Here is a 14370-nt window from a genome sequence, read left to right as displayed (position 1 = left end):
GTACCCGTCCACTTACTACCACCACCCACCCACACACAAACACATGCACCGAGTCCTTCTTTTCCTCCGAGCGTCTGTGTCTGCGTCCGCCTCCATTCGGTACACTAGATGCCACGGGCTCGTGAGGCCCCTTGACGAATTCTAGTATAGCTCCATATACAAACCCCCCCATCTCGGCCTTCCGGACTCTGGAGACAAAGTGTGTGACACAAACAAACGTGCCGCTTGCTTTGATTCTCGCTTTGCCAGCTGCTCTTTTCCATACCCGCTGGCCTCGCCTACTCTTCTACTTTCTATTCGGGCCTGTTTTTGCCAGTTTGCTGACCACATGCATCTGCGATCAGTCACCGCAGCGAGCAATAACCGCTGCCCGCAGCTGTAAACGACCCGCGAGACACCGGCCATGGAGGCCACCGAACCGCTGTCCTCGCCAGACAGACGCGGCTTCAGTGTGCCCTCTCCTCACTCACCTCGTTCTCCTCGCTCGCCTCGCAAAGATCAGCCTCCTCACAGCCCATTGAGTCCGGGAAGTCCCATCTTCAGCAGTACGAGGTTCGGGAAGCTGTCAAAGTCGGCCGGAGGAAAGGAGGGTTTCGCCACCACCGCTGGAGGAAAATGGACCAGCAAGATGCGCCTGCCAGGCTCTTCCTCGAAGCCTTTGGTGCCAGTGACGGAGAAGAAGTCGGAGGAATGGAATCAATCTCCTGCCCGCCGCTTGAGAGCCGACAGCTCGGCCGACGACAACAAATTCGACATTACGCCTGACGGAGGCTCTGCTGGACGGGAAGGGAGACAGTTCACCGTTGCCAACGTGGGGAACAATGGTCGGATATACTTGAGGTGGGCTCCCGTTTTTTTTGTTTTGTTTATCTTTGTTCCGGTGATTGCTGTCAACGATTTGGTCCCCTCTGCTGCGTCAGGAATGACGAGATCTTATTGCAATCTCCTGTCTTGTCCGAAAACGTACTGACACCAAAGCAGGCCAACAGTGCGACCCGCCAACCAAAGGTTTCCTCAGCCAAACTTTGTCTTCCCTATAACGCCACCTGGGACAGCTGGCCTTGATGCCCTGACTGAAAAGCCGAGACAGCAGGACACGAGCGACCTTCACCTTAGCGAGTGGACCGCCACACCCCCAACTCCTGCAACCCCTGCAACGGCTGCCACTCCGCCAACGGCCAGCAGCAACAAGCACTACTTCTCTAGCCGTGCCTCGCGGCCTTCTCAGCATAGACGTGCTCATTCTGACTCCACGGCACACGATGGTGCGACCAGCAGAAATTCGGAAGCTGAAGGCTTCAAGATTGTCATCTCGAGACCGGGCGAGGAAAAGCGATCGAAGACCACGGAAGATTTGGATGCCGCTCACATTCCTCTCCTAGACATTGAGATTCCCAACTGGAAATTGGGCAACCCGCGATTTAGCGCTAGAGGCACACCTTTTTTCAGAGGATCGAGTTATGCACCTACGGAGGAGTTTGCCCGCTCCAGCAACGTTTCTTTCCTTGTTCCGACTCCCACGGGTGAACTCACACCAAGGATGCCCGAATCAATAGCATCCAAAAAGCCTAGTCCCATATCGATTCCTCATATACGTCTGCCACCCTTGGAACCCAAGGGGCCAGCAATGTCACCCCGTCCAGCTTCCATGACAACGCCCCGGTTCGCCCCAGTCCGTTCTACCTATCTCTCGACCCATCTGGTCATCGAACCGGCAATGTTTGATGCTCTGACCTTCAAGCCAGCATGCGACGACAGATCCATAGTCCGGTACTCGCCATCCACAGGCGCCGTAACCGCTGCGACACCGCCTCGCCTCGTCGCCGAAATCACCTCGCCCAGCTTCCTCGACTATGAGCTCATTTCTGACTTTTTTCTCACATATCGCTCTTTTTTGGAGCCGGCTGACCTGCTGAGGATGATGTTGGCTCGACTAAGCTGGGCGATCAGTCGAAACGACGAGATTGGCATGGTTGTGCGAGTTCGGACCTTCGTCGCCATCCGTCACTGGATCCTGAACTACTTCATGGACGACTTCGTCATCGAGTATGGACTTCGCGTAACGTTCTGCAACCTGTTGAATGACATGGTCGACGAACTCTTTACCGACCCCCAAGGGCGAAAAGTCCAACTCAAGATCCTTGCCGAGTTGAAAAAGTGCTGGCGGCGTGTTTGCGCCCAGTTCTGGGATGGCCCCGAGTTTGAGCCCTCCCTGGGACCCCGTGTACCTATTGCTCCCGGTGGCATCGCTGGTCATCGACATGCCGGCTTGGATCCTTCCTTTTGGGAGCGGGACGACGCCGCTCCCCAACTCGACACTGTCTTTGCCCCGATTATACAAGACAAGGAACAAACAAGTTTTTATGCCGACGTCTCTCGCGCCGGCCACGTTAGGGACTTGCAACCGATCGCGGACAGACCGGCCACACCAGAGAATCACCATGTTCAGGAGATTGACAGGAGGCAAGCTGCGTCGCCCACAAGCATCGCCAGTGTAGACGTCATCTCCTGCTCGTTCCCGGGCATGACCTCGCGCACGACACAGCCAACTGGAAACCAATCCTTGGGCGTACATCCGGTTGCCCCTTCAAGCTCAGCCTATTCTAGTGCTGGCCCTGTTGCCGTGACGCCGAGAGCTTTGGTTGGAAAACGTGTGAGACCGGGTCAGGGTCACAAGAGGAACGGAAGCTTGACCGACTCGCTTAGGGAGAAGGAGCACGCGGTGGATAAGACAGCGTTGCATGACGCAGACTTTTTGATGTCGCTGCCCTTCGCTGGCAGTCTTGTTCGAGGTAACCTGATGCCACCCGGCCAACCTTACGTCGAAATCATGTCCCCGAGCGTCAACGGCGAATTTCAGCGACAGACAACTCTCTTTCAAATACCACCTGAGCAAAGAGGTGCTGCGTCAGCCATGTCTGGACAGGGCATGAAGAAGCTGGTATGCAGTGTACGGCGTGCCCTCAGCACCAAAGGGCAAGGTGTCTCCCCGACACAGGGCAACTTTATCAATATTTCTCCCATAGGACCCCGCGGGGCCACAACCAACCGACTTCCTGGTACCGCTGTTGTGCCACAAGCCAGACCGCAGCACAATGGTAGCCGATCCCCCGTCCGGATTGACCTATTAGGCGCCGCAACCGTGGAGGACTTCAAAACAGCTGTCCGGGAAGATGCCGCCGCTGATGCTGCAGCGGATGCCGAACAGCGCGAATATTCTAACGCTACTATGGATGCACTGAATAACGCTCTCGCCGAGGACACGGTCGACAATTCAACAGGTCGTATGGTTTCCTCCTTTGGCAGCGTTCCTGACAATGATACACTTCGACCCGTCAGTGACATGGCCATCACAACTGGCAGCAAGTCTATCGTCATTGTCGACGACACGGTGCCTTACACTTTGCCCGCCATGCATGGGGCACTTCCAGTCACCGACTCCATGGACATATTTGCTGATGCACTAATGCCAGGTGGAGCTGATCCAACCCCGCCGACTACACCTCCTGGGCACCTGATAGGCACTCCTCGACGGTCTTCACATCTTCTCAACCATCATGTCATTAGACCGTCCATGTCTGTCGGACCTCTGCCTCCCTTCGTTCCCGACCTGGCAACTTTGGGCTTTGATCGAAGCACGCGTCCGTCCTTGGACACAGACCGCCCTGCATCAGACACCATCGGGCCGACTTCAGGAAGACCTACTCTGACCAGGTTTGCCAAAAGGCACACTCGACAGAAATCGAGCTGGACAAATCGATCACTCGATTCTGCTGCGATCCCCCGGCGTACTGCTTCGTTTGGCAGTGCCTTCGACCTGCGTTCAACCGTGAAGAGTTTCGACGCAACAACATATTCAGAGAACTCGATCTCCGACGGGGAAGAACCTAGCCCTGTCCCTGAACCTCTTCGTATCCTCAGACGACGACCAGGTGGCGATCTGCGAGCTATCAATACTGCTGGAGACTTGGACGCCTTTCCTCTGCGTAAGTCGCGGTCTGTTGGCTCCCTTACAACCTATTCAGAGTCCATGCGGAGCTCGTATCTGCAAAGCCCCAACCACGATACCAGCGCTTTTGTAGACGTTGTTTCGAGTGAGTTTTCTCACGATGACCATGCAGACACTTTCTCCCTAGGTGCCATGGCAGAATCTTCGGCCAAGCGTCAGCTTTCTCTCTTCAGCACGCACTCGTCCAAACCGATAATGCGTCCTTCTTTTGAGGCGGAAGCGCAAAAGCTCGCCCAGATTCCGGACGACGTTGATGACGACGGTGGAGTGGAGTCTGCTTTGCTCAAACTAGAAGGCAAATATGAGAAAAAGTCATTCAAGTTATCCATGGAGCCCACAAACGCCCCGTTTTCGGACATAATGAAGGGCGCAGAGGTGGGTAGAGACGAGCCGGACGAGTCAGAGGTACACAAGCAAAGTAGACAACATCGCCACTTGCATGTACTTCCTGGCGACACCATCGTGGCTCACGAACATCAAGAAGTGGGATCTGAGGCACATACAAGTTTCCTCGGCGTTCCTCAGCGACCGCCCACCGTAGCAGGCTCATTCTTGTCCGACAATTCCGGGGAGACGTACAGCTCAATCCCGCTGTTGGAACGAGATCTGACAGATGACGGCTTGAGCAAGGCAAGCAACCGCGAATGGACCAATATGTCCATTCTTCAAGGACCCGATGACGACATTTCGCCAGCCGAAACACCGCGACCAATGTATGAAGGTGCTCTGTCTTTTTCGTCTTCCTACGAGTTCGTCCGCAAGACGGAGAGCATGGAAAAGATCAAGTCGGATGGCAAAAAGAACCCGCCGAGCGAGCAGTCCTTCTTGGATGACGACAGCGATGGGGAGGACTTGGATTCGGACCTCTCCTCCGAGCTTTCGGCGGAGATTTTTGAATCGGATGAGTTCGCGCCGAAGCTACAGCCGTCAAAGACACAACGCAGCACATCTGTTCTAGAGTTTGACTCGCGTCCCTTGAGGGAATCAGCCATCAGCCCCTCGGACAGCCAAGACCCTCCTTCGCCCCCAATGACACTGGTGCAAGCGCTCCGGATGTCTCCCGAGGCGGCAATGGTTCCCGACCTCCGCGAGAGCCAAGTGTTCCAGCAGCAAAAACCTCTACCGCCAACTCCCTCGACTGCCCCGGCTGCCGGGCACAACCTGGCGTCACCCGCGGATCCCACTGGCACGAAAGAGGCCCTGCGCGGCCAGCCACGGCATCTTGAAGAAGACCGTAACTCCTCGCTGAGATATTCGGTCCATCTACCGTTCATCCTTGCATTCGAATCGGAGATCTTGGCTCAGCAGTTTACGCTCATTGAAAAGGACGCACTCAACGAGATTGACTGGAAGGAGCTTATTGAAATGGGTTGGAAGAACGCTACCAATAACGATTCTCGATCGTGGGTTGACTTCCTCCGAAACACGGACGCTCACGGCGTCGAAGTGGTCATCGCCCGCTTCAACATTATGGTCAAGTGGGCTTGCAGCGAGATCGTCTTGACCCAGAACATTGAAGAGCGGGCGCGATGCATCATCAAGTTTATTCACATTGCCGCCCACTGTCGTCGATACCGCAACTTCGCAACCATGAGTCAGATTGCCATTGCCTTGACAACAATGGAAGTATCCCGGCTAACAGCAACCTGGGCTATGGTGCCGCCTTATGATATGAAGACTCTGCAGGACCTTGAGAGGCTCATTTCGCCAACGCGTAACTTTTACAACTTGCGTGCAGAAATGGAGAGCGGCTCCGACATTGGGTGCATACCATTTGTCGGCATCTACACACACGATCTTCTGTTCAACGCCCAGCGACCGTCTGAAATTGCTAGTTCACCAACAACAGCACCTTTGGTCAACTTCGAGAGGTGCAGATACTCGGCTACTATCGTCAAGACGCTGCTAAGGCTACTGGAGGCCAGCACTCTTTACGAATTTCAGCCAGTCGAGGGCATTACCGAGCGTTGCCTCTGGATGAGCGCTTTAAGCGACGAAGAGATACGCAAACACTCTCATCGCCTTGAATAGGCCGACTTGGGCACTGTTCCTGGCCCTTACAAACTAATCACATTTTGCCTATGTCGGCGCAGCCGCTAAGGCATTCATGATCATCGAAAGATACCCATATTTTGTACATGTGCTTCTTCTCATTGACCACGACTTTCGCTCACGTTTCCTTGTTCCGCCATCCTGTACAACACGCACATAACCCGACCCATACATTCTTTCGATGCTTCTTTTAGCGATCATCGTTCTACACAGCCCTGCTTGGGGTGGTACCCCTAAGCGTGTGGCTATATACCCCGTACTGTTAATTCAGCAAGATATCACGAGAGCATGCACGGCTCGAAAGTGGAAGAGAGGAGGATGCGAAGGGGAGAAGCATGGGCCACGGCTGGCCGAGGATGCACATAGATATTGTGGTCTATACCCTGACTCAGCGTCATTTGAGCGAGCGAGCGAGCGATTAGGCAAGCATAGGGAGTTGGTGGACAATGGGATTCTTTTTGGGAGAAAAGGGAAATTTTGGGCTTCCTGGACTCGAGGCTTTGATCTTCGGGCAACGTTCAATACCCCTTTTGCATGTTAGACATATACTCTAGGCGAGTAGATCAAGAGACATATCATGAGACGTCTCCATTCTGGACCACCTCCACGTGATGTTGCTGCTATGTCCATGTTATGTTAACGCTTTGTTGTCCCTACACCCTTACGAAGCGAACTACGTCGGACATGCGATGAATCATTAACCTTCCAAAACATGTAGTACCCCAGGTCGTCAGTTTGAATTGACAAAGAAGTGGCTGACAGGCCATTTGGTGAATGAAGAGAGAGCTTGCAGTGTTTCTTGAACGGTGATCTGTTCAAGCGTCGCCGTTACAGATGACATCGCCGACTTGCGCTATACTCCCTTTGCTTCTTCCCTCTCTCTCGTCACAAGGACGGCTGTCTCTGTTTTTTGTGAGAGTAGGTAGTAGGTGTCGGCGCCAGCGCCGCCTACAACATTTTCTAACGAAGGTCCGTCTAGTAGTTTGACGAACCTGTAGCTGACGAGACCTCAACTACGAGGGGTCAAATGCTTCTACTACTATCTAACTCCTAACCACCCTTACCCATAATGTTACGTATTACAGATGAGGGATAGTGCGATGTTGTGTCGTTACGAGACAGCAACAAAACAGTCAACGTTTAGCAAGTTCACGTTTAATTCTGAAAGAGACGGACTACGTTGAGAGGTAAACACGAAGACAGGACGGCTTAGATCATTCACGACATGTTGAGCTGGCAGTGGAACTCTTCTCACGTGGGGGCAGACAAGGTACGCTACATCACAACTCCCAACACATCAAGAGACGCAGGTGAGAGAGAGGCCAGTGACGGTTGTGGTATTGCAATGCAAGCTTTAACCTCTCCCCGAGTCCCCGGGGAAATGATGATGATTTCAACTGGAAAACATCCAAGGGCAAATGGCAGGATAACGATCAAGTCCACCCCTCTTGGCCCACAGGGCATTCCCTCTCCCCCAATACATGCACAATCCAGTAGACTATATCACGGATTCGGTTCGAGTATCTTTCCCTCATTAGTGCGGCCAAGTTGACCCTTTTGCCCAAGATGCTACCAGCGATCATAAAAAACTCCGGGAAGACGTATCTACCATTTCCATGACCATTGCTGTTCCGCCGTTTTTTGCAAGTGTTTTGACGAATTGATTTTTCGCGTGGGATATTTTGTTTGCTTTCTCCGAGCCCCTCATAGTCCTGCCTGACCGACACCAGAATTCAGGAAGTTTACCACTGGGAGTCCTTGGCGGCAGTGGGAGCAGCGGCGGCGGCGGACTCGCCGGCCCAGTCACCAGCGGTACCGGCAGCGCCAGCGGCAGCCCAGTCACCCTCAGCACCGTCCCAGTTGGTCTGGGTACCGGTGAAGCCAGGGGCCTGAGCGGCCTCCCAGTCAGCACCAGCGGCGGGGAAGCCAGACTCGATGGCAACGGGGCCCTCCTCCTCAACACCAGGGAGCTTCTCCTCCTCAACCTTGTCCTCGGCCTCGGCCTCAGGGTCGCGGTCTGTTTCGCGCAAAGAGCGCGTTGAATTAGCCTATGTCAAATTTCCACCCCGACTCCGGGAGTGAGGAAGGGAGAGCACATACAGAAGTAGAGATCGACCATGACGTCCCAGGGGGTCTCGCGGTTGTAGATGGTGCCGCGGAGGCGGAGGACCTCACGGGCGAGCATCCACCAGACAAGACCGATGGAGTGACGACCCTTGTTGTTGGTGGGGATGGCAACGTCGACGTACTCGGTGGGGGAGTCGGTGTCGCAGAGGGCGATGACGGGAATGTTGACGTAGCTGGCCTCCTTGATAGCCTGGGCGTCGGTGCGGGGGTCGGTGACGATAATCAGGCGGGGCTCCTTGAAAGAGCGGGTGATGTAGTTGGTGAAGGAACCAGGGGTGAAGCGACCGGCAATGGCGACGGCACCAGTGTGGGCGGCGAACTTGAGGACAGCGCGCTGGCCGTAGGGACGGGCAGAGATAACGCAGATGTCGGCCGGGTTGTCGATGGCGGCGATGATACGGGCAGCCAGGACAATCTTCTCCCTATAGTCGCGCAAAGTCAGCGATTGCGCGCGCAAAAATAAAAATACTTGCGGGAAATATTCATCCAGGCCGTTTCTTACCAGGTCTTGCCAACGTTGATCACGTTAACACCGTCGGCACGGGTCTTCCAGAGGTAGGGCTCCATGTGAGTCTGGAGGTTCTTGCTTCCCAGGTGGGCTTGAGCTGCAAGGAGCATCTCAATGTCCTGGGAAGTGGCATTGAAGATCGAGGGCAGGTTAGCGGGAGCCATCTTGGGCGATTTGGGTCGATCTTCCACGGGGATGACGAGGGGCGACTTGGTGGTGATGGAGGAGTGAAATCGACCAAGAAGTTCTCATGAGAAAAAAGTTCGAAGCAATATTCAGAGTGTGCGCGGGTAGGTGCGCTCGTTCGGTTGCTGCCCTGATTGCGCTAGCCTGATTCGGAATGGTGTATAATGGGGACGCAAGTACCTACATCTGCACGTGATCCAGAAAGCTAGTCCTATTCCAGCATTTGCCCCAGTTTTCGGGAATAGCAAGACGGGACCTTTCGAGTCTGGAAATTTTATGGCGACTCTCTCCACGCTGATGATCGTGTTGAAGGGGAACTGTCGCCGCCATGCCTCCCAGATTACAGAGCCTCCAACGGCTAGGCACCGCTAGCCGTAAGCTTTATTTGCACTTAAACATGTGAAAGACATAATTTAATGGCTAATTGCTTGACTTAGTCTGTCTGCGCCCAGCTGTGAGGCCAGCAACCCCGAGCTTCCTCCCCGTCGTCCAAACCGCCAACCTCTCCCAGCGGGAGAAGAGGCGCAAGGCGAAGCAGGACCCCTACCGATGGCAACAAGCGCAACAGCGCAAGGCCGCCAACGAGAAGACGCAGAGTAAGATCCAGGCGGAAAGGGACGCCAGCTGGGGCGACCCGGTCCACGGTATTCCAACTCCCTTTGTCGAGTCGTTCGATTCTGCCGGCCAGGCGCCCAAGACCCCTCAAATTAAAGACGACAATGGAAACATCGTCGCCGAAGGACGTCCTCTCCCCACTTCTCCTGGTCTTCTGAACCATCTCGTCACCCGTGAGGAGTTGGAGCATGTTATACAGAAGGCATATGTCCTGACGAAGCCGGTCAAGAACGAGAACCCCGAACTTGCAGACCCTGTGGCGGAGGAGCTGGCTGAGAAGAAGCATGACGAAGATCACGCCAAGGCTGTAGAGGCTCTGAACCGTATTTTGTCCCTGAACAACGCCAACTCCAAGATCCTTTTGCACACCAATATCAAAAGATGCGTGGAGGAGTTTGGACGCCACAACACCGACAAGGTTCTGAAGCAGAAGCCCAAGTCCGCCATGGCGGATCCCAACGCTCCCCCGAAGCCTGAGAGAGCTGGTCCTGATACTGGAAGCTCAGAGGTGCAGATTGCGATCCTGACGGCCAAGATCAGGAAGTTGGCGCGCGAGCTTGGCCAGAACCGCGGCTACAAGGACAAGCACAACAAGAGGAATCTGAGAGTGCTCTGCCACCGGCGGCAGAGGTTGATGAAGTACATGGAGAAGAAGGAGAGAGGCAGCGAGCGGTGGACGAGTATGCTCGAGAAGCTGGGCCTGTCGCCGGCGACCTGGAAAGAGCAGATCAGCTTCTAAGGAGAGAAGAACCTTGTAAAACTCAGAATTGTAATTGTCCTCTATGTACAATATAGCGATCGGTAAAGATGCTGATCTCCCCGTCATGAACTTGAACTACCTCCTTGCGCCGTTGTGACCTGCCATGGAACGATAAAACTGGTATTCTACAAAACTAACAGAACAGGACTGAAACAATGAAAATCAGAAGACGCTGATGTAGTTGCCAATCCGATCCTTCTGGTTTTGGGCTATGCATTCAGCGATCCAAGTGATGTTGCGGATTTCCTGACATGACGTGTTAGCTTGTTCCAGCTGCTGTGGTAGCGTATGTATCTTACCTGCTCACGAAGCCTCACCCAAGCATAGACAATGGCGAAAGTAAATTGTCTCGTGAAGGCATTCTTGGAGATCTCCATTTCCTTTTGGTAGAACATATCTTCCAAGCTTCTGCCGTCGGAGCTGGTACCACCGCCCTGGTTACCGGGTCCTGAAAGGCCACCACCAAGGCCGGCGGCCTCAAAGAAGCTCTTGTAGTCCGCCACACCGTCAACAGCCAGACGGACGCCCTCAAAGTCCTCCGCTCTAGAGAGCATCAAGGTTCCCTCCGGGTACAGCCTGCCAAAGTTGGGGTAAAGCTTCTTACGGTCATTCTTATTCAATTCCGTGCCGAATGAGTTAAGAGTGATATTGATCGCACGGCGGTCAGCCTCGAACTCAAGGATCTCAGACATGATCTCCGCAGTAGGGGAGCCGGCCATCTCAGGGTGAGTGTTGACAAAGTTGTAAAAGTCCTCCAGGTAGTTCTTGTACAGAGTGTTGCGCACAATCTCGATGTTGAGCTCATCCAAGTCCTGATGGCTAAGACTGCCCTTAAAGTAAGGAGCGAGAGGCGTCTCGATCAACACGCTGTTGTAAAGCTCCTCAATGTTCGTAGCAACACAGAGTACGGGCATCGTCTCGAACCAGCCGAGGGGGTGGCATCTCTCAAGCAGTTCGCGGGTGTCACGCTCGTGGAGGGTACCAGTAATCAGGAGAGCGACATTGTCGATCATGTATCCGTATGTGACGTAGTCCATGAACTTGGCCAAAGATCCGACGGCGTTGGCACGAACATAGCGAAACTCAGAGACGAGTTTGTCGGTCGTTTTGGCGGCGAGGGCGGATGTCGAGGGGTTGGGAGGCAGGTTGCCGAGGAAATCGCCATAGGCAGGGCCGAGCTGCAGCTTGAGATCTGTGTCATGATTAGAAAGGGGCATCGCATCGAGGCGAAAGAAGACACTGACCATCGATAGTCTCGCACTGCGTCAGGTTGCTATAGTTGGAGCCTGTAAGGAGGCCATTCCTGTAGCCGCGGACAATGCCCTCGATGTAGCTGCAAGCATGATCAGCAATGACGGCATCCGCATCACGGGTGTTTCCAGCGACTCACCCACTGTTGACGTTGAAGAAAAGACCCTCCATTTTGACGAAATTACTGATGCTCGATTCTGGGGAGCTGGGGAGGTGACGCCGATGTTGTGGAGGCGCAAACGGAGGTAGCTGCGGTCGTCGATATTAAGGCTCGCTCAAACCAAACACTGCACCACAGCTGCCAGGTCCCAGCCAGGCGTCCAAGTCCAAGTCCCCCCATCATTACGAAAGCCCCAGTCCAGTGGCGCGCACAGACCCACCACAAGTGGCCTTCGGCAAAAAAGATTTTACGCGCTCCGAGGCATCCCACTTGCCAATTGGTGTGGGGGCCTTCCCAAGGTCCGCAGCGTCGAAAAAAATTGGTGGAGCTTGGTTCAGAAAAAAAATATTTCCAAACCATCAACTCGCACTACGAGACTGCCTCCGCCGACAACAACATCTACACCCACGCGCGGAGGAAATAAATCGAGGGACTCGCCTGGCTTGTTTTGAAGAGACTTGACAGTATTTCAACATGTCTCTCTTCGTTCTCGCCGAAACGCCGGCAGGGTATGTCACCTCTTGAAAAGAATAAAAAACCGTTGGAATTTTTTTGGGCTAACACAAGACACAGCTACGGTCTGTTCAAGGCTGCCGACAAGAAGCTGTTGAAGCGCGATGAGCTCACTTCTGGTCCTACCTCTTCGGAGAAGATCAACGAGATGTAAGTCGCGTCCACGAGCCTCAATGGCCACCGATCTTTGCGGAACGCACAAGGCGCGCCTCAAGGTGCAGACTTTTGAGGCGACACTGTGAAGGAGGTTGCAAGCTTTGTGGTATACAATGAAACTGACAATTGCAAAGGCTCAAGCTCAAGTCTTTCGTCAAGTTCGACAGCTCCGCCGTCGCCGTTGAGGAAGCTGCTGGCCTCAAGGAGGGCCGCGTCCCTCCTCTGCTCGCCAACCTGCTGAAGGAGATCAAGGACGAGAAGAAGGCCTCCCTCGCCGTTGCCGACATCAAGCTCGGCGCTGCGATTGGAAAGCTTCCCGAGTTGAACATTCAGGCCGTCTCTGACGCCGCCACTATGGACTTGTTCCGTGCCGTCCGCGAGAACGTCTCGTCTCTGATCCCCGGCCTCACCACCGAGACCATGGACCGCATGGCCCTTGGTCTGTCCCACTCGATCTCCCGCCACAAGCTCAAGTTCTCCGCCGACAAGGTCGACGCGATGGTTGTCCAGGCTATCAAGCTGGTCGACGACCTTGACAAAGAGCTGAACGTTTACGCCATGCGCACGAAGGAGTGGTACGGCTGGCACTTCCCCGAGTTGGCCAAGATCCTTAACGACAACCTTGTCTACGCTCGTCTCGTCGTTGCTGTCGGCATGCGTTCCAACTTCGCTGAGGCCGATCTCTCCGACATCCTTCCTGAAGAACTTGAGGGCCCTGTGAAGACCGCTGCAGAGATTTCCATGGGTACTGAGATCACTCCTGAGGATTTGGAGAACATCCAGCTCCTGGCCCAGCAGACCATCAACTACTCTGAGTACCGTGCCGAGCTCTCCAACTACCTGGAGTCTCGTATGCGCGCTCTCGCCCCTAACCTGACTGCTCTGGTTGGCTACCTTGTCGGTGCCCGCCTGATTGCCCACGCCGGCTCTCTCATCAGCTTGGCCAAGGCCCCCTCCTCCACCATCCAGATCTTCGGTGCCGAGAAGGCCCTGTTCCGTGCGCTCAAGACTAAGCACGACACTCCCAAGTACGGTATCATCTACCACTCCTCTCTCGTCGGTCAAGCCACCGGCAAGAACAAGGGAAAGATTGCCCGTTCGCTCGCCGCCAAGACTGCCCTCGGTCTCCGTGTCGACGCTCTCGGCGACACCGAGGACCAGGATGACGAGGAGGAGAGAAGCATCCTCGGTCTTACCAGCCGCATTAAGCTTGAGAACCTGCTCCGCAAATTGGAAGGCAAGCCTCTCCTACCCAAGGGTGTCAGCGTTGGCCCTGACGGTCAGCTCACCACTCCTGGTGGCTTCAGCGTGAAGGAGTCCCGCAAGTACAACGCTGATGCTGATGGCGTTGAGGATGCTGAGGTCAACGGCAAGAAGAAGCTGATCCAGGTTGTCGACGAGGAGATGAAGGACGCCGACAGCGACGAGGAGGACGAGGATGAGGAAATGGAGGATGCCAGCGAAGAGGAGAAGAAGAGCAAAAAGGACAAGAAGAAGGAGAAGAAGGAGAAGAAGCGCGTCTCCATCGCTGCGGCTGAGACCCCAGTTAAGCAGAGCAAGAGCGTCAAGGAAACGCCCGCGAAGCTCAGCGAAAAGGACTACGAGCGCTACGCCGAGGCTGCTGGCATCAGCGTTTCCAAGTTCAAGCGCAAGTTTGAGCGTGGCGACGTCGAGCTCGGCGAGGACGGTACGCCCGTTGTCTTCAGCAAGAAGGAGCTGAAGAAGCTGCGCAAGGACGGCGAGGCGGCCGACGAGACACCAGTCAAGGCCGACAAGAAGAAGCGCAAGCACGAGGATGATGAGACGCCCAAGAAGGAGAAGAAGCTGAAGAAGAAGCGCAGCTCTCTTGGTGCTTAGAAAGAGACCAAGCGGCGTCGCATTTCTTATTCATAGACGGCACTTGGGCCTCATGTGGATCAACATCTTGTTCAATGCGCTGTATGATACCTTGATCTCTGGCCGGCGTTATGGGATGGACCTAGGGGGTTTTTATATGGTCTGATCATTGGATGGGCATAGTTTCTCTTTTACTG

General features: G+C 54.5%; 5 protein-coding genes across 5 annotated transcripts; 3 read left to right on the top strand and 2 right to left on the bottom strand.

The window, feature by feature from the left end:
- Nucleotides 1-403: 403 nt before the first annotated feature.
- CTRU02_203086 (RasGEF domain-containing protein) lies at nt 404-6040 on the top strand (the record flags this gene model as incomplete). Its single annotated transcript, XM_036727164.1, has 2 exons — nt 404-840; nt 982-6040. The coding sequence occupies 2 exons, from the start codon at nt 404-406 to the stop codon at nt 6038-6040; spliced, it is 5496 nt and encodes a 1831-aa protein (XP_036580958.1).
- Nucleotides 6041-7803: 1763 nt separating this feature from the next.
- On the bottom strand, nt 7804-8860 carry CTRU02_203085 (40S ribosomal protein uS2; the record flags this gene model as incomplete). The annotated part of the gene is made up of 3 exons (XM_036727163.1): nt 7804-8078; nt 8162-8610; nt 8691-8860. 3 exons carry the CDS (start codon nt 8858-8860, stop codon nt 7804-7806), a joined length of 894 nt encoding a protein of 297 aa, XP_036580957.1.
- Nucleotides 8861-9210: 350 nt separating this feature from the next.
- CTRU02_203084 (mitochondrial 37S ribosomal protein uS15m) lies at nt 9211-10236 on the top strand (the record flags this gene model as incomplete). Its single annotated transcript, XM_036727162.1, has 2 exons — nt 9211-9256; nt 9320-10236. 2 exons carry the CDS (start codon nt 9211-9213, stop codon nt 10234-10236), a joined length of 963 nt encoding a protein of 320 aa, XP_036580956.1.
- Nucleotides 10237-10466: 230 nt separating this feature from the next.
- CTRU02_203083 (vacuolar ATP synthase subunit d) lies at nt 10467-11294 on the bottom strand (the record flags this gene model as incomplete). Its single annotated transcript, XM_070204139.1, has 1 exon — nt 10467-11294. One exon carries the CDS (start codon nt 11292-11294, stop codon nt 10467-10469), a length of 828 nt encoding a protein of 275 aa, XP_070061902.1.
- Nucleotides 11295-12142: 848 nt separating this feature from the next.
- Nucleotides 12143-14194, top strand: CTRU02_203082 (Nucleolar protein 58; the record flags this gene model as incomplete). Its single annotated transcript, XM_036727160.1, has 3 exons — nt 12143-12177; nt 12242-12331; nt 12472-14194. The coding sequence occupies 3 exons, from the start codon at nt 12143-12145 to the stop codon at nt 14192-14194; spliced, it is 1848 nt and encodes a 615-aa protein (XP_036580954.1).
- Between the last annotated feature and the right edge of the window lie 176 nt (nt 14195-14370).

This window comes from Colletotrichum truncatum (genome assembly GCF_014235925.2).
Source record: "Colletotrichum truncatum strain CMES1059 chromosome Unknown Contig_0002, whole genome shotgun sequence".
Lineage (NCBI taxonomy): Eukaryota > Fungi > Ascomycota > Sordariomycetes > Glomerellales > Glomerellaceae > Colletotrichum > Colletotrichum truncatum.
The sequence above is the reverse complement of the archived record's forward strand: the minus strand, read 5'-3'. Positions and strand labels throughout refer to the sequence as shown.